Source organism: Prionailurus bengalensis, chromosome E2, assembly GCF_016509475.1.
Source record: "Prionailurus bengalensis isolate Pbe53 chromosome E2, Fcat_Pben_1.1_paternal_pri, whole genome shotgun sequence".
Lineage (NCBI taxonomy): Eukaryota > Metazoa > Chordata > Mammalia > Carnivora > Felidae > Prionailurus > Prionailurus bengalensis.
The window spans coordinates 2,586,848-2,605,431 of NC_057352.1; the positions used below are offsets into that span (position 1 = coordinate 2,586,848).

Here is an 18,584-nt window from a genome sequence, read left to right on the forward strand (position 1 = left end):
CCTGTAGTCCAGACCACAATCCTCAATAAAAAACCCCAGACCTCAAGCAAAACCGAGGCTCTCACCTTCCTGAGTCTCCTGCACACTGTGTCTACACCTGCACTCTCTCTCTACCTTCAATAAAGTCTGCTCTCACAGACTCACATTTGGATTCTATCCTGCCAGCTCACATTTGGATTCTATCCTGTGCACAGCCAAGGACCCTCTTGGCTGGTCCTGGAGGACCCCATCTGGGTCCTCAGACTGGCTTGCCGGTAAGTGTCTCATCATAGTGGACAAGACCCAACTGACCGTGAGATCATGACCTGAGCCAAGATCAAGAGTCTGGTGCTTAATGGACTGAGCCACCCAGGCACCCCAATCAGATGTTTTTTTTTTTAAGATTTATTTTTGATAGAGCATGTGAGCAGGTTAGGGGCAGAGAGAGAGGGAGACACAGAATGGAAGCAGACTCCAGGCTCTGAGCTGTCAGCACAAAGCCGGATGTGGGGCTCAGACCCACAAACCCACGAACCGTGAGATCATGACCTGAGCTGAGTTGGACACTTAGCTGACTGAGCAACCCAGGTGCCCCAGCAGACACGAGTTTTAAGTGACTCCTGGGGTCACTGATGTTCCCCATCCTCTCTCTCAGAAGCACTGGCTGGTGTCCAGGGCTTTGGAAAGCCCATGGCAGGCACAGCGCTTTCTAAAATGCCTGAACCAGGGCTCCTGGCTGGCTCAGTCAGTGGAGTGTGTGACTCTTGATCTCAGGGTTGTCAGTTTGAGCCCCATGTTGGGTGTAGAGATTCCTTAAAATAAAATAAAATAAATATTAAATAAATAAATATTAAATAAATTTAAATTAAATATTAAATTCCTTAAAATAAAATAAAATATTAAAATAAAATAAAATAAAAGCAGAATGACAAAAATGTATTAAATTCGAATGGGTAAGACAGCTGTAAGAATGGACTTTTTCACTTGTTTTAGTCTAGAAAATTTCTACCTTCCAACCACTCTGCAAGAATGCTTGTCATTTTGCTCCTCCTTGAAAGGACAAATTGAACACTGTAGGTCTATAGACACATACTAACAACAAAACAAAACAAAAAAATAAAAAATAAAAACAAAACAAAACTTCAGTTCCATCAGACCAAATGAGTGTACATTTGTATGTCTTAAAGTAGTTTTTTTTTTAAATGTTTATTCATTTATTTTGAGAGAGATAGCATGAGTGGGGAAGGGGCAGAGAGAGAAGAGAGAGAGAATTCCAAGCAGCCTCCCCGCTATCAGCGTGGAGCCCAATTTGGGGCTTGATGCAATGAACAGTGAGATCCTGACCTGAGCCGAAATCAAGAGTCAGACACTTAACCAACTGAGCCACCTGGCGCCCCTTAGTTTTAATTAGCAGTAGTTTTAATTAGCCATTTTAATGAACTTTGTGATGAACAAATGACCGGTTCTGATCATGATAATAAGAGGCTTCTACTCTGTCAGTACCCCCATTTTGCAGATGACAAAATGAGGTACAGAGAGACAATAACTTCCCCAAGGTCACAATCCAGTAAGGGGTGGCACCGGGATCTGCACTCAAGAAACCCGTCTCCTCCTTAGAGCCCAAGCTCTCAACCAGGACGATGGACATCCTCAAACATGGGCAAAAGTCCACGCAGGTGGGACAGTTGGGACATAGCCTAGTCTCGAGATCACTACATCTTCAGATGCCTATTTCTTCATTTGGGAGACTTAAATCTTTATACCAAAAAAAAAAAAAAAAAAAAAGACTTTGGAATGAGTCAAACCTGTCATCTGTGTGACCTTGGACAAGTTATCGATCCCTCTGGGCTATAGTTTCTTCACCTGTAACAGGGACAGCATAACAGAATTCTTCATGGGGTGATTGCCAGAATTAAGGGGTATACATGATTCTTGGCCCCCTTCCCTCCCCCCGCCAAGGTATTAATTCTCAGTGTCGCGTGAATGGAAGAACTGAGCCCTCACGGTCTCAATTAGTGTACATTTAATTAGAGAAACAGTGGGGGAGGTGAGAAGAGGCCAGGGACAGCGGTGTGGAAAGCCCCCTGAGGGCCCTCGCTCGCCCTGGGTCCACCTCCTCAGGACCCTCAGGGACACCTTCCTGCAGAGACAGGTGTCACCCCTCAGAGGACCCAGTCCGTCACTCTCCAAACTGGCGGTCCCGGGCAGACAGGGTTCTTGGAGGAGAGACTAGCGGGCAGATGAAGGACTGGCGACCGCCCAGAGGGGACGGAGCAGGGTCGCTAGAAAGAGCAGCAGGGGTCGTTCCTGGGGGAGGGAAGAGGACAGGGAGAAAGGTAGATGTGCCTCGCTCTGCGCCGCCGCTTGGTGGTTCCACCGACTGGAACGCGCGTCCCGGGGTCTGAGCTGGGGGGGGGGGGGGGGGGGCTCCACCTGGTCACTCCCAGCAGGTGCCTCCCCCTCCGAAGGGTTCCTGCGACCACGCGGAGGGAGGAGGCCGCCCCTCCAGTTCCGTCTGTCACCGTCCGGTCTTCCAGGACACTCACCTGATTGCCAGTCACCCTCCAGAGGGCGCTCTCCGTGACCTCGAGGGCCTCCCCTGCCGCAGCCCGTCTGTGCCCCGGCAGCTCGGTGACCCCGGCCCTCCGTGACCCCGGCCCCTCGGGGTGCTCGCCCCTCCGTGACCCCGGCCCCTCGGGGTGCTCGCCCCTCGAAGACTCCGCCTCTCCGTGACCCCGGGCCCTTCCGTGACCCCGCCCCTCCGTGATCCCGGCAGCTCTGTGCGCCCTCCCCTCTGTGACTCCGCCCCTTGATGACCCCGGCCCCTCGGGACGCCCGCCCCTCTGAGACCCCGCCCCTCCGTGACCCCGCTTCTCCGTGACTCCGGCCGCTCTGCGCCCCCGGCCCCTCCGTGCCCCCTGCAGCACCGCGCCCCCGGCTCCGGTACCCCCAGCCTGGCACACTGGAGCCTCGCCAGGTTGGAGCAGGGAGCGAGTATACAGGGTCTGCTGTGCGTGCTGGGGTCCCCAGGGTACATCCGTCCGGTGGACTTGCTCCCAGAGGGTCTCACAGCGCAGTGCAGGGGTCCTCAAAATACAGCCTCCCCCACTTTTTATAGGTTTTTAAAACAGGTAAAATCCACATGGCATAAAATTCACCATTTAGCCGTTTTAGCTACTCAAGGATCCACCATAGAATCGTTGCTCAACAAAAGCTTGCTGAGCTCCTCAATCAGGTTCAACAGCAGCAACCCCGCGGCCAAGTGTGTACCCGGAAGAACTGAAAACAAGTGTTCAGACAGAGGCCTGGACACAGATGTCCACAGCAGCACTATTCACAACTGTCAAAAGGCGGAAGACACCTCAAATGCCCTTCTGGGGGACGTATAACGAAATGTGGTCCCGCCGGCCGATGAGGTGTACCCAGACTGCTCGGCCACCGTAAGAACGGACACGTGACCCCTGCCACCTCCTGGATGAACCTGGAAAGCGCAAAGCGTGACACGGGCCACGTGGTGTGTGGTTCCACGTCTATGACGCTATCCGTCCAGAACGGGCCAAGCCATGCGGACACAGAGAGTTGAGTGGTGGTTACCAGGGGCTGGGAGGAGAAAATGCCCTTCTGTCCGTCACGTACCTGATGTCCACTTCCGTGCTGCAGGAGTGACAGTAACACTTGGGTGGTTGACGAGGAAGTGAACCGGAAACAGAGAAAGAAACAGGAGGGGTGAGGTAGGTCAAGTTCCTCCCCTGGCTTTCTCCCCTTCCCTGTTGCTGTGACACCCTGAGGGCCTGCTGGTCTGTCGCCCTCACCTCCCACCTTCTGTCCCATCTTCCAGCCAGCTCTTCCCATCCTCATCAGTAACACCGTCCTCTCCCCTGGGGTTTCTCAGCTTGATCGCTACTGACATTTTGAGCTGGATCACTGTTTATTTGGGGGTAGCTGGCCTATGCAATGCAGGATGTGGAGCAGGATCCCTGGCCTCCTCCCACTAAAGGCCAGTAGCACCCCGTCCCCAGTCATGACAGCCAACAGTATCCCCAGATGCTGCTGTGCCCTCTGAGGGGCAAGGTTGCCCCACTGGAGAACCACCGGTCTAACCAAGGGCCCAAGTCCAAGCCTGAGGCTCATCTCGTTGGTGCCATTTTCCTCGTCCCTCACATGCAACCCGTTAGCATTTTTATTTTATGTTTCAGAGAGAGACAGAGCGTGAGCAGGGGAGGGGCAGAGAGAGAGAGAGGGAGACACAGAATCCGAAGCAGGCTCCAGGCTCTGAGCTGAGCTGTCAGCACAGAGCCCTACGAGGGGCTCAGGGGCTCGAACTCAAGAGCCGTGAGGCAAGAAGTCATGACCTGAGCTGAATACTGACGCTCAAAGGACTGAGCCACCCAGGCGCCCCCCCATTAGCATTTCTTATAGAACCACCAGGTGGTCTTCCTCATCTCCACTACCTCATCACCAGGTATTCTGCCGGGCCACTCGGACCTCATTCTCTCATCTCTCTGCTTCCGCTCTTGCCCTGTCCTCATTCAGCATCCAGACTGACCCTTTCCTACTTGATGTCAGATCTTGTGGATGGCTCTCCACCAAACTTAGAATAAAACTTCCTTCTCGCCATGGTCTATGGGGCCCCTTTGTGACCTGGACGCCCTCTGGCTCTCCCAACTCATGCACACTTTCCTTTGGTCCCTCAGAGGCACACAGTGCAGTTCAGCCTCGGGGTCTTTGCCTCGCATGTTCCCTTTGCTCAGGACGGCTGTCCCTGCAGCTCTCAAGGCAGGGACCAGCTCAGCTCGCCCCTGAGCTTCCGCCAGCTCAGCTCGCCTTTTCCAGTAAAGCAGCCCACCGCTTTGCGTGCTCTGACAGATCCCCTGATTCGCTTCCTTTCCTGGAGCTCACTGTTTGTTTTGTTTCTGTCCTGCCCCTATCCTGTGAGCTTGTGGGGTCCAGGGACCTTGTGGGGTCTTGTAGTCCCGGCACCCAGCAAGGGACCTGCTGCATGTGTAAATATTTGAGTTTGCGGATGAAATGAATGATTACTGGCCATTTCTTGCAGGTAATATTTCCATGCCTCCGCCCCCCCTAACCTCTACCCCCAGACCTCTACTTACTGCTTGGGAAATGACTTGGTCCTTAAGAACCTACCTTATTTACATGGAGGGGGGGGGGGGAGAGAGAATGAATGAATGGTAGTATTTCAGAGGAGTCTCTGAGGCCGTGTTAGTGCAGAAGGGAGTGTCTCCTAGCCAAGCCTGGTGGTGGAGGGGTGGAGGTAGGGGGGAGAGAGACAGTGAGGGAGGGGTGACTCGATTTACAGAGTGGGGGGATCTTCCTTCCTACCCCTTCCCTTGCTTGGCACCTCCTTCACTCCCTCCCTTCTCTGTGCCTTCCATCTCTGTCTCTGGCATCCTTCTTCCCTTTTCCCTCCTCCCTACCCCCTCCCTTCTCCCTGCTCCTCCCTCCTCCCTGGTCCCCCTCCTCCCTCTTTCCTGCCCCACCTCCCTCCTCCCTTTCCCTTCCTCCTCCCTCCTCCCTCCTCCCTGCCCCCTTCCTCCTCCCCCCTCAAAGGTAACAGGCTCCTTCTTACCCAGTCTCCTTTGTTGTAGGACACGAACAGGAAGGTGACCATCATATAAGTGCATTTCAACAAGTTCCATCTGGTCCGTTTCGTGGGTGGTTTCTTGGTGGAGGTGGCAGTGGCTAGGGAAATCTTCCCTGGGAGAAGCCGGTGGGAAGGATGCACGCTGAGGATATGCCCGTCCCCATCCAGAAATCCCTGCCCTTCCGAAATCTCTGTTCCCAGCACAAGTCCCCTCCTGACCTCTCCGCACCACATCTCCACCTGACGCCCTGAACTGAAATTTTGGTCTCCTGCTGCCGGTTCCCATCCCTCCTGTCCACCCGACAAGCAGCCAGCTACACGTGCTGTCCTCCCCGATTCCTCACCAGCCTCCTGCTCACCTTTCTGTCCCTCGAGCCTCCTCCAGCCTCCATGAGGGTGCCAGGAGGGTCTTTCTAACACCCAGATATGAGCATGCGGCCTCCCCGCTTCAGACCTAATGTGATTTTCACCTCCCCAACGTCCTTCCCTGCCCTTGTCATCCGAAACATCTTGTTCAAGTATTACATACAGAAAGCCCCAAATTTTTGCAATAAGCATTTTAGGACCGTGTAGGTACAAAGTAACATCTATGTAAAATGGGTTTCCTTTCTGACTTTCAGGCCCTTTCTCTTGCCTGGATAGGACGTGCACAGGATGGAACACCCAGTACGATGGGCAATAGAAGTGGTGACCCGGAAAGCCGTCCATTCACGAGCTGGGGGCTGGGAAATCTGTCACGATGTCCGCATCGAACAGGTTGTTCCCTGTGAGTTTGCGGGGGGCTTCTCTTTGTCATATGGAGATGTTCTCTCTCCATCCCTGGTGTGCTGGGATTTTATTTTGTAATCAGGAATGACTCTTGGATTTTATCTTTTTTTTTTTTTTCTGTATCTGTTGAGATGATAATATGATTTTTTTCCCTCTTTCTATTAATAGGGTGGGGATTCCAGGGGTACCTGGGTGGCTCGGTCAGTTAAATGTCCAGCTTCGGCTCAGGTCATGATCTCGCAGTTTGTGGGTTCGAGCCCCACATCGGACTCTGTGCTGACAGCTCAGAGCCTGGAGCCTGCTTCGGATTCTGTGTCTCCCTCCCTCTCTGCCCATCCCCTGCTCACGCTCTGTCTCTCTCTCTCTCTCGCTCTCAAGACTAAATAAACATTAAAAAAAAAAAAATGTTCCCTGTGTGGTTTTAAACTATTTTGTGGCAGTGTTCCTAGAAGTGGTTTCCTTTATATTCATTCCCTTTGGCATTCTCAGAGCTTTTAAAATCTGTTGCTTGATGGTTATTTTTTTATCAGGACGCAAAATTCTTAGCCATTAACTCTTGAGCTATCACTTCAGCTTCATTTTCTCTTGCTTTTCCTTCTTAAATTCTCATTTCACATGTGTTACAAATTTTCACCAGTTCTCATAAGTCTCTTATTTTATGCTTTTTTCTGTTTTCTTTAATTTTTAAAAAAACTGTTCATTTTTTTTGAGAGAGAATGAGAGAGAGAGAGAGAGAGAGAGAGAGAGAGCAGGGCAGGGCAGGGGCAGAGAGAGAGGGGGACGGAGAATCCCAAGCAGGCTCTACAATGTCAGCACAGAGCCCTGCATGGGGCTCGAACTCAGGAACCGTGAGATCATGACCTGAGCCCAAATCAAGAGTCAGACGCTTAACCTACCGAGCCACCTAGACGCCCCTTTTCTGTACTTTTCTATTCTTTTATCCGTTGTTCTGCACTTAGAATAATTTCTCTTGACCCATTTTCTAGCTCACTAATCGTGCTTTCTGCTAAGCCCAACCCCTGAACTCTTCATTTCGGTTACATATTTTCAATTCTAGAATGGCTGTTTGACTTTCTTTTTTTTTTTTGACTTTTTTTTTTTAAACAAATTATAACTCTCTGGTGAAATGACTCATCTATTTTTGTGAACTTGATAATCATAAGCTTTTTTAAAGTGCTTATGGCCAAACTCTGGGTCCCCTGGAGGCTCGCTCTTATCGCCTGGTTTCCCCTCTCTTGGTTTTTTGGCCACGCGGCCCTGACACTCGGGACTTACGTGTTATTTCCAGGGGGAACAGGAATGTTTCCCACACCTACCTCAGTGGGTGGGGCCTCCTTGGCACCCACGAGTGGCACAAAGGAACAGAAGGCTTTGGATGCCCTTCAGAAGGACACCTTCACAGGTACTGGAGCTGTGCCCGCGGTTACCTGGGGTCTTCTCCATGGGGCTGTTGGATTTTAGCGGATCCATGACTTACCTGCTTCCTTGCAATCATTTGTTTCTTCTAAAGATGAACATGGAGGAGGAGGAGGAGAGGAAATCAGTAAGGGAGCTTGAGATGGATGGATATAGTGCTTCTAGTGCCTGGGGAGGGAGGGGGATGCAGTGACCTCCTTGGTCTCCTTGCTGTCCCTCGGTTCCCAGCCACTCTCCTCCCTCACGCTGTTCCCTGCGCTGTTCCTAGGCACTCTCCTCCTTTGTGGCCTGTGCACATGCTGTTCCCTGTGCCTGGAGCACTCTTGTGTACTCGACTGGCTCCCTCCTTCAGGTCTTTGCTGAAATGTCACTTTCCATCATCACCCTCTAAACACCTGTCAACCTGTCCCAGCTCTATTTCCCTCTTCCTTTCTCCAGTGTTTTCCTAAGACTCATCAACATCCAACAGACTCTTAACCCCCTTCTTTTTTTTTCTTTTTAATGTCTATTTTTGAGAGGCAGAGCACGAGCAAGGGAGGGACAGAGAGAGGGAGACACAGAATGGAAGCAGGCTCCGGGCTCCGATCTGTCAGCACAGAGCCCCACGCGGGGCTTGAACCCACAAACCGTGAGATCATGACCTGAGCCGAAGTCGGACACTTAACTGACTGAACTACCCTATTTATTTGTTTTCTTTCTCTTCTCCCTGGAATGCAAGGTCCATCCAGGCACAGATTTCTGTGTGTTTCGTCCCCTGCTATCTCCCCAACACCTAGAACAGGACTTAGCACAGAGGAGCTAATATTAACCAGCGTTTGTTGGATGAATGACAAAAATGTTAAACCATTTATGATGGTAACGATGAGGAGAGAGAGCGTAGGGTTTGGTGATATCTAAAGGCTCTTCCAACACTAATTAAAAAAGCAAAGAGCTCTGTGTTTCTGTGCACAGGAGTGAGAACAAATAGTGGGACCCAAACAGCACAGTCACTACTTACCGCTTAGCACCTGGAGGCTCAGCAAACCTAAGGAAGACAACACAGACTGAATTACAAAAAGCAGCATGACGAGTGCTCTCGGGTCCACAGGTTCAACAGGCTCGCCACAAGCTAGCTCTCCTCCGAGAAGCCCTGCTGGGTTGCGGGCACCTTTTCTCCTTGCCACCACAGGCAGGACGTTGACCCATATTGCATAATAACCACCTGTCCCCCAGTAGACTATGAGCTCATGTACAAGTCTGAGCATGTCAGATTCATCTTTGGGGTTCCCACCGCCCTGCATGGTCTTGGCACATACTGAAGTGTCAAAGAATATTCTCACCAGACAAGATATTCTCACCAAAATCCCAGGGCATGCATGGAGTGAGATTTTTACCTAGGATCTCTGAGGTCACCCATCCAGGTAAAAGGGTGGTCCCAGGAGGCAAGACCATGGTGGCAGACAAGGTCCAGAGTGTTGAGTCCATGGGGTCATGAGCGATGAGGCCATAAGGAGGAAACAAATCACCAGATAAGATGGGGAGACTGGGAACACATGAGGACAGAGCCCAGGTGGCTTGTGATCAGTTAAGGACTTAGCAGTGAGCAGGGGAGACCTTTGAAAGCCTCATTGTCTGGGTCAGAGAGGAAATCAAATGGCTTAAGGGACTTGCATTGGGTCAGGGTTAGGCTGGGCAGGCAGCCACCATCCCTCTCCATGTGTTTAGTGTCCCCATGTTGTCAGCACCTTGCACACTTTGGGTGAATAATGCCTACTTTGTGAACAAGTTGTGGGGAGCCCTGATTTGGTTCCCAGAGGATACCCCACCTTTTTGAAAGTCAAAGTAGTACAGCTAGTTTTTCAAGTCCCTGGGTTAAAAAAAAAAAATTATCCAAGAGATGATCCCTGGCTAGGAATGGACCCTTTAGCAGAGATAAGAAAGGGAACAAAGTGGAGGATGGGGGAGCAATGTGAAATAAGAATCTTACGTTTCAATACTGTTGAGATGTGAGCAGCAAGGAGAGAATCCAGAAGGGGTCATTGGGCAGTGACAGAAACAGAGAAGGCGAAGAAGGTGTTAATGGTTCCTTCTTAGCTCACCCCACCCTGATGGTTCTCAAAAGAGGCCCCCCCATAGGAGGGAAAGGAGGGTACCCCCCAGATTTCATGGGATGCGCTGGGGACTAGGGTGGGTTGCTTTGACTTACACTTATCCCCTTTGGAGACACATTTATCCAGGTGGCCAGAATCCCTGGGTACCATTTTCCTTGGGGATTCATCCCCCAGAAATTAAGAGGATTAACAGCAAAGGATCCCCTTGACCCATTTTTTATCTCATCTATCTCCTGAGGATCAGGTGAGAGACAGGTGGAGGAAAGAGTAGGCTACACTCTCAAGATCTCTTTATCCAGTAGCTCTTTGCACACATACACAAAACTCAATACATCCTTGTATTCTATGGCAGTGGTCGTTGGCTTTTGAGAGTCTGATAAAATCTGGGGACCTTATATGCATATGTGCTTCCATACCCAGTCACACCTGCAGCCTCAACCCACCTGCGTCCCAGACACCCTCTCTCAGTTTCCCTGCAGCCTCAGGGGTCATGTGGACCCCTACAGTTCGTCCCGTAGGGGTGGGGCAGTGGATTGTGGGGCAGTGGATTGTGACCTCCCTTAGCAGAGGGTGTCTCTCAACCTGGTCCCTGAATCAAAGAGAACAAAGATCCCCTTCTCATTCTTGTTTTCTATACTTCATAGCACCCAAAGACATCCCAGTTACCCCTAGAAAAGGGAAAACTAACTTACCTTTCACTGTAGGGCACCGCAGAACCAGAAGTCAGGACGTCAATATGGAAAAGAGAGAGCAAGAGAGTAGGATAACATTAATACCTCCCCAAGTACACTCCATTATTCCTTCCTTAAGTAATCTTAAAGTTGCGTTTAACTTTTTATTGTGTACTATTTATAGACTCACAAAGTATTGCAAAAATAGTACAGAGGGGTCCTGTGTAACCACCATCCAACTTCTCCCAATGGTGGCATCTTACATGACCGTAGTACTTTATCAAAACCAGTAAGTTAACATTGGCACAATACCGGTAACTGAACTGTAGAACATACTCAGATTTCATCAGGGTTTTTGTGTATGTGTGTGTGTGTGTGTGTGTGTGTACTCCTTTTTGTTTTAATTGTATGTTATTAAATACCTAGCTATCTCACGGTCATAGGGAAGCTATCTTAAAATAATAAGGATATCATTACCTTGCTCTATAAGTGAAAGAAGGGAGATTCATACAGTTCCTAGGGGTCTCTAGGAGAGCCAGACAGTGACCCAATGCAGGTGGGTACCAGTGAATCCCCGCCTCTCATTCTCAAGGGGCGAGTAGAAGCGGGACTTGAGGCTGATACTGGAGATGAAGGGGGGAGCACTACTTCTTTATTTGTCCACTTCACCCCCATAAATCATGATGGGCCCCACCTAAACAATCTGCTTGTTGAGTTGAAGTTGGTGGGTCCATATGTGTATTAAGAATCAACACCTGGGAAGCTTATTACAAACAAGGAGCCTTAAGCTCCGCCCCAGATGTCCTGACTCGTTAGGTAGACCTGAGATGGGCTCTTAATTTTAAACAAAGTCTCAGAGGTCAACAAACATCTTCTGTAAAGGGCCAGATAGTATCTATTTTAGGCTTTGCAGGCCACACAATCTGAGTATGACTACTCAACTGCTTTTCCAACCAGAAACCAGCCATAGAGGATACATAAACGAATGTGTGTGACTAGGTGTCAATAAAACTTTATTAAAAAAAAAAACACAGGCAGCGGGTCAGGTGGTAGTTTGCCAACTGCTACTCTATCTAGTTCATTGGTTCCCAAACCATCTGAATCACATCACCTGAGAAACCTTCTGAAAGAACAGATTTCAAGATCCCTTTCTTTGGTATTCTCATGCCAAATTGCAGGTGGAATACAGAAATTTGTGTTTTGTTCTTTCAAGTTTCTGATTATCAGCTCGTTTGGGGAACCACGTCTTCTAACCTAGGCTCCATCTGGCTCACAGTGCCATTATGAGACAGAGATAGATGCTCCAATATTATTTCTCTTTGACTCCTTCCAATGAGCAAAAGTACCACGCATTGGCAGTTGTAGGGAACATTCTTTTCCTTTAAGAAACATTTGTGTAGCCCAACTGTGTCCCAGACCTTTCTTCTAGGGCAAGTCTTTGCCTCGGAGGAGCAGTAGACATGTACCCTTTCCCACCTGTCCTTCTCCCCAAGAGGCAGTTGCTAAACATCTGCCAGGACACTGCAGCTTAGATCCTTCGGTGGAATCTGCCTGTACTGATTATGCTCCTGACCCCAGGCCAATATCTAAACACCAGGGTCTGCACCCACCCTTGCCCACAGAAAGTTACGAGTATGATCTCAAGGACACAGAGTCAAAATGGTCACAGTACTCACTTTCTTCTTCTGTCCTATCTGGAGGGGAGAATGCAGGCAGCCAGGTTCCGAGGGAGGTGTAGGGTAGAGAGAGACATAGGCATTAAGAGTGGGATCCTAGGGGCGCCTGGGTGGCTCAGTCGGTTAAGCGTCTGACTTTGGCACAGGTCATGATCTCACAGTTCGTGAGTTCGAGCCCCACATCGGGCTCTGTGCTGACAGCTCAGAGCCTGGAGCCTGTTTCGGATTCTGTGTCTCCCTCTCTCTCTCTCTGCCCCTCCCCTGCTCATGCTCTCTCAAGGAATAATAAACATTTAAAAAAAAAAAAAAAAGACTGGGATCCTAGACACCAGCAAAGGAGTGTCCCTGACTGGTCAGAAGAGAGCAGTGGTGGAAAGACCACTGGGGATGAGACAGATGAAGACTCAGACTCCACCGTTTGCTCCATCATTCCCTCCCACAAATCTTTTTTTTTTATGTTTATTTATTTTTGAAACAGAGCGAGCAGGGGAGAGGCAGAGAGAGAGGGAGACACAGAATCCAAAGCAGGCTCCAGGATCTGAGCCATCACCACAGAGCCCGATGCGGGGCTCGAACTCACAAACCGTGAGGTCATGACCTGAGCGGAAGTCGGCGCTCAACCGACTGAGCCACCCAGGCGCCCCATCTCCCCCACAAATCTTGGCGGAGCATCTACTATGTGAGGACACACGAACAGCAAAGCAGGCAAGGTCCTTATGCTCAGGGAAGCAGTGACAAGGGTCATCTATGGGGTACAAGCAGGGTGAGTGTGTTTGGGTAAACCTGCAGGGGGCAGGGGGAGCCTGTAAGCCGGTGGTGGTGGCTGACCTTGTGGGGGTGCCAGGGAAAGCGCCCTGGAGGCATCGCTGCTGTGCCTGAAACCTGAAACGTGATTGGGGTTAACCATGTGACTCTGCTTGGAAGCAGGGAGAGAAAAGCATCCGGGCAGAGGGAACAGCATGGGCATGGTCCTGGGTGGGGAGGAGCCCAGGCTTTGGAATGATAGCGAGAGACCCCCCCACACACACTCACATAGGGGCACGATGATATAAGATGACCACGCACAAGTGTATCTGGAGCAGAGCCTTGTAGGCGATTTGAAAGCCCTCAGACTTCATCCTGAGAATAGCCATGCAGCACTGAAAGGCTTGGACCCATGTCCAAATCTCGGCTGTACAAACACTAGCTTTGTGATCTTTGGCAACTTACCTCACCTCTCTGTGCCTCAATGTCCTTGTCGTAAAAATGGAATTCTAACAGGATGACCAGGCATTCAGGCTTGCCCGGGACCGGAGGGGTTCCCAGCAGAGTGTTTTCATGCTAAAACCAGGAATGTCCTGGGCAAACAGGGTCACTTTAGATGATGATGGCATCTACCTCTTTTCTAAGAGCTAAAGAAACAATGCACGCGAAGCCCTAAACACACACTGGCTTTGTTAAGGTGCTTAATGAAACTTTTGTTAGTTTCCAGTTTACTCCTGATAGTCTGCTTCTTTGTGGACCTCAGTTTCCCCAGCTGTATACTGGGTCACATGATCTCCAGCCCCGTGAGCCTATGACTCAGGTTGAGGGTATTACACCTAATAATGGCTTTATTACATTGATCTTCTGCTTCCCGACAGGTGCTTGGCACTTGGAAGAAGAAACACATTTTACTTTTTTACAAAGTGCAGCTGCCCTTCCAAGGAGGGTGGTCTGGTCCACAGAGGGCTGATGTGAATGGATTATCTGAGGACGGGAGTCAGGGAGAGCTGAATTATTTGTCCTGCAGGCAACGCAGGAGGAAGGGAAGGAGAGAGGGCAAGAACCCCCACTGATGTCCAGTCTCTCCATTTGTACAAAATGGGGATCCATTTTCTTTCAGCCATCCCACCACTGAAAAATCAAAAAGTTATATAATTCCCTGTGTGACCAAACGTGTGGAGACATAAGCATTCTTGTTGGCTGTTGATGGGAGTGTAAATCTGTTTATCCTCTGTCCAAGTGTTTTATTTTATTTTATTTTATTTTATTTTATTTTATTTTTATTTTATTTTCATTCTATTCTATTCTATTCTATTCTATTCTATTTTAATGCTTATTTGTGTATTTATTTTTGAGAGAGAGACAGCACAAGCAGAGGAGGGGCAGAGAGAGAGACAGACAGACAGACAGACAGAATCCGAAGTAGGCTCCAGGCTCCGAGCTGTGAGCGCAGAGCCAAACGTGAGCTTGAACCCACGAACCATGAGATCATGACCTGAGCTGAAACCAAGAGTTGGACGCTCAACCAACTCAGCTACCCAGGTGCCCCTCCTTTGTCCAAATTTTAAATGCCAGTGCCCTTTGACCCAGTCGTTTCCCTGTTAGGAGTGTATCTCACACATAAGTACATGCAAACATGAGAAAATCCAAAAAGTGCAAGGATATTGTTGTAGCACTGCTCACAATGGCATAAACATGAACTGAAGCAAAACTGAAACGAAAATAAGAGGTAAACAAAAGTCCCGTAAACAGAAAAGACCCATTAAATGACGTGAATCAGTGAAATATCATTCAGGTATCTGAAGGAAAGAGACGAGTTCTGCCACTGAAATGCATACCCTCTTTACCCCAGACGGTTGAGGATATCCATACATATGTGTTACTCTTTCTGGTTAAGAATAAACCAGAGACTACTCATAGCTATTTCTAGACAGACCTGGGACGGGATGAGGAGGAGATTCTGACTTTTATTTTATGTCCCCTCGACTTCTTCCACGTGCATATACTATTTTTTTATATAAATCTACAGCATAACAATTACCAGGGAAAGTTCCAACTGTGCCATACGGCAAGAAAAATTTCTATCACCTTAAAACTCAGAGAAACAAAATGGGACTGGATGCTCTCTGAATGGTTCTTCCCAAATGAATAGGACATAAACAAATTGATAATTACACACTTATTTTAAGTAAATAAATAACAACCTCAATGACTCTGTTAAGTCTGCATGTCCTTGTAGACAAGAGAAACACCCTAAGGATATAGGCTCCCTACTTACCGTCCGTTGACAACCTGCTCATCATACCTGAAGAAGAAGATATACCACATGGTATGCAAGTACAAGACAAAGAAATATTCCTAATTAATGGATTTCTCCAACTCAACAGATGTAACAACCTCTCTTCTTTGGGAAGTATGGCTACGGTGGCTCAGGCATGATTTAGGGTGTCCCCCAATACCCACCACTGTCCCTTTTCCCCATCTTCACTAGCCTGCATGTCTAATATAATCTGTTCATTTGTGTCTCTTCTCTACCAGCGTCTGAGTTTCTCAAGGACGAGCATCTCTGATCCATCTCTGGGTTCCCATCACCCAAGCATGGGTCCAGGCTCATAGTTGATGCTCAGAAATTCATGCTCAAGGTTCGCCCACCAAAGTTCACAGTCCAAAGCCATCACTCATGTGGCATGGTATTTACCTAGGATTCCTGGCAGCAGCCCATGCAGAAGAGGAGTTGGCAGCCAAGGTCACAGACGCGGTACAGAATGGCAGGATCGCGGAGATGGCGCCACAGACCAAACATAAGATGAGATACTGAGGGTCAGGAACGGGCTGGGGAGCAGGGTCAACCATGGGTCGTGGTGGGCGGTTAGAGGCTGAGACCCAGACCTCTGTGAGATGCTGGAGTCTCTGCATTTGATTTTGGAGGGAGCTTCAGTGAGCTGGGGAGGGGAGGGACCATTCCCCCACCATGGTAGGAAGAGATGGGGGAACAAGCCGTTACTGACTCCAGAAGGAAGTGCCCAGTCTTTACTTCCGGTGACTTCATGCCACCCCCCCCTCAGATCAGACCGTTGGCCCCATGTTGCCTGTGAAGATTGCTCAGGAGAAATCATGGGACTTTTGACACCTCATGCAGCTGGTAAGTGAGTGCAAGAATTCAACCTCAGGAGCTCTCCGACCTCCTCTGTAAACCCCTACATCCTCATCTGCAAAATGGGGATGTTAACACCCATAGTGGGGTTGGGGTGAGGTTTCCTACATACCAAGGACTTCTGCTGTCTGTTGGGGGAGCCTTCTGTATTCTGTATTCACAAAACCACCCTCCATATCACTTAGAGTAATCAGGTAGTAACTTGTCGTCAGGAGTATTGGCATGGGAGTTGAATGTGACATCCTGGTTATATGTGTTACTAACCGGGTGATCCTGGGCCGCTCACTGAACTCACAATGCCTCTGCAAAATGCAGATATTATGTCCCCTTTGGAGCTGTGGCAACAATGAAGGAAGAATGCATACAGAGGGGTCATGGAACTTAACCTAATTCCTGGCCCAAGGCATGTTAGAAATAGTAATATGTTGTAAGTGATAATAATAATAATTGCATTTGTATTTAGAGATGATTGTGTGTGTGTGTGTATGTGTGTGTGTGTGCGTGTGTGTGTGGTTGGGAGAGGGGAGGAAGGGATATGGTATTTTGTTTTCAAGATATTCTATCTAGGGGGCGCCTGGGTGGCTCAGTCGGTTAAGCGTCCGACTTCAGCTCAGGTCATGATCTCACGGTTCGTGGGTTCGAGCCCCACGTCGGGCTCTGTGCTGACAGGTCAGAGCCTGGAGCCTGTTTCAGATTCTGTGTCTTCCTCTCTCTCTGCCCCTCCCCCACTTGCACTCTGTCTCAAAAAATAAATAAACATTAAAAAAAAAAAAGATATTCTATCTAGTACTGGAGTTGTTATGTTTCTAGATTGGGAGCCGGGCTGCAGCCAGGAGAAGAAAGACAGCAGAAATTACCCTCTCTCTGACACGGGCAATCAAACCGAACTGAGAGAGGTGGAACAGGAGTCTTACCTTTCAGCACTGTTGATGTTCAAGCAGCGGGAAGGAGAGGTCCGATGGTGGCCGGCAGGGGTCATTTTCCCAATAAAGGTTCAGAGAGAATACGAAATCAATCAAGTCGTCCTGTGTACCTCATGGCACCCCATAGGTCCCAAGACGGGATAAGGAACCAGAAAGAGAAGCTGTGACCCGTTCTAAGAGTCCTGGACCCCTTTGGAGACACATTTACCCCAAAGTCAAACGCCCCCAGGGATCCCAGCTGCCTGGGGCATCCAAATTCTCCCCCTCCATCTGAGTTTTGGGAGGTTGGCCGAAGGAACCAATTATCATCCCGTTTTCAACTGGAGACCAGGAGTGTTAATACTTGGAAAAGAGGGAAGCCTGGCCACCCTACACCATATTTTTCTTGTCTAAAACCCACCAAATGAAAACATGCAATCCAGCCCAATTCGGTTGTACTTTTTGTATCATGTCACTGATCCTACTGAAAATCTGATCAAATCTATGAATTCCTTATTCCCGGAAAACCACACCAGTTCCCTACCCTCTCTCTCTCTCTCTCTCTCTCTCTCTCTCTCTCTCACACACACACACACACACACACACACTCAGTTTTATGCAAGATTACAAAGGCTCTCTGAAGTCCATTTATTTGCCCCCTTGGATATGCAGATTCTGGGTTTGGAGCTTGAGTTGGGACCAAGAGCATCTCCCAGAATCTGCCTTGGTTGAATGTGGTGGTCAGAACTTTTGTCTGTTCCTTTCGCCCCCTTCTCTGGGTTGAAGGGCTCCCTAGTGAGGTAGGGAGAAGGAGATGGGACTTACTTACGTTTGACTAGAAAGGCAACAGAACCAGGAATCGGTGAATTGACATGGAAAATAAAAGCAAGGGAGAGAATAGGGTTAATGGTAACATTACTTATCTCAGTTAATTTATTTATTCCTTCTTGGAGCATTTATCTGCCTTTACCACTTAGAGTTATGCCCTGCTCCCAAGACAAAGCCTGTGTGGCAGACCCAAGTCCCACCTTTCCCCAGAATTCCCTGAGGGGTCTTGACATCAGAAGGAATCTGAGAGGAGTTAGTTAGCTGTGGGAATACAAACTTGGGGGTTCACACAGTTCTTACTTTTTTCTTCAATGGCCACTGGATGCGGAAGTGTCAACCATCCGGATGCCAACAGGAGCAGGAAGCAGGGAGAGAATTTGGTGTTAGATCACTGTCATGATCAAGAAGACAGATAACCCAACCACTACTCAGGTCTACCCACCATCCATCCATCATTCACCCAACCAACACTTATTTGGCACAGACTCTGACCACTGCCATATGCCTGGTGTTGGTGATGTGGGTGACTCAGACTCAGCCCCTGCCCTGTAGGCATTTGTGGTACCGCCTGGGGAGAGAGGTGTTGGTCCAGAGTTAACAAGATATCTCAAGCCCTGCTCTCACAGAACTCGTGACCTATGGATTTCTTTTTTTTTTTTTTAACGTTTATTTTATTTTTGAGACAGAGAGAGACAGAGCATGAACGGGGGAGGGCCAGAGAGAGAGGGAGACACAGAATCTGAAACAGGCTCCA

At 49.1% G+C, this 18,584-nt stretch overlaps 1 protein-coding gene across 1 annotated transcript; it reads right to left on the reverse strand.

Annotated features, from left to right (window-relative positions):
• Window positions 1–1,979: 1,979 nt before the first annotated feature.
• Window positions 1,980–12,265, reverse strand: EDDM13 (epididymal protein 13). Its single transcript, XM_043600109.1, has 9 exons — window positions 12,203–12,265; window positions 10,548–10,553; window positions 9,732–9,740; window positions 9,139–9,147; window positions 8,763–8,789; window positions 7,827–7,853; window positions 5,567–5,694; window positions 3,616–3,653; window positions 1,980–2,286 (listed from the first exon to the last, which is right to left on the reverse strand). Coding segments are annotated over exons 1-9 (270 nt in total). The 5' UTR covers window positions 12,204–12,265; the 3' UTR covers window positions 1,980–2,261.
• Between the last annotated feature and the right edge of the window lie 6,319 nt (window positions 12,266–18,584).

What these genes read in the sequence shown, in the direction of transcription:
- EDDM13 (XM_043600109.1), bottom strand. An exon ending in GAGCCTCCAGGTGCTAAGCG is followed by an intron (nt 7,854 to 8,762) that starts GTAAGTAGTGAC and finishes GTTCATCTTTAG; the next exon opens with AAGAAACAAATGATTGCAAG. An exon ending in AAATGATTGCAAGGAAGCAG is followed by an intron (nt 5,695 to 7,826) that starts GTAAGTCATGGA and finishes GGCTTCTCCCAG; the next exon opens with GGAAGATTTCCCTAGCCACT.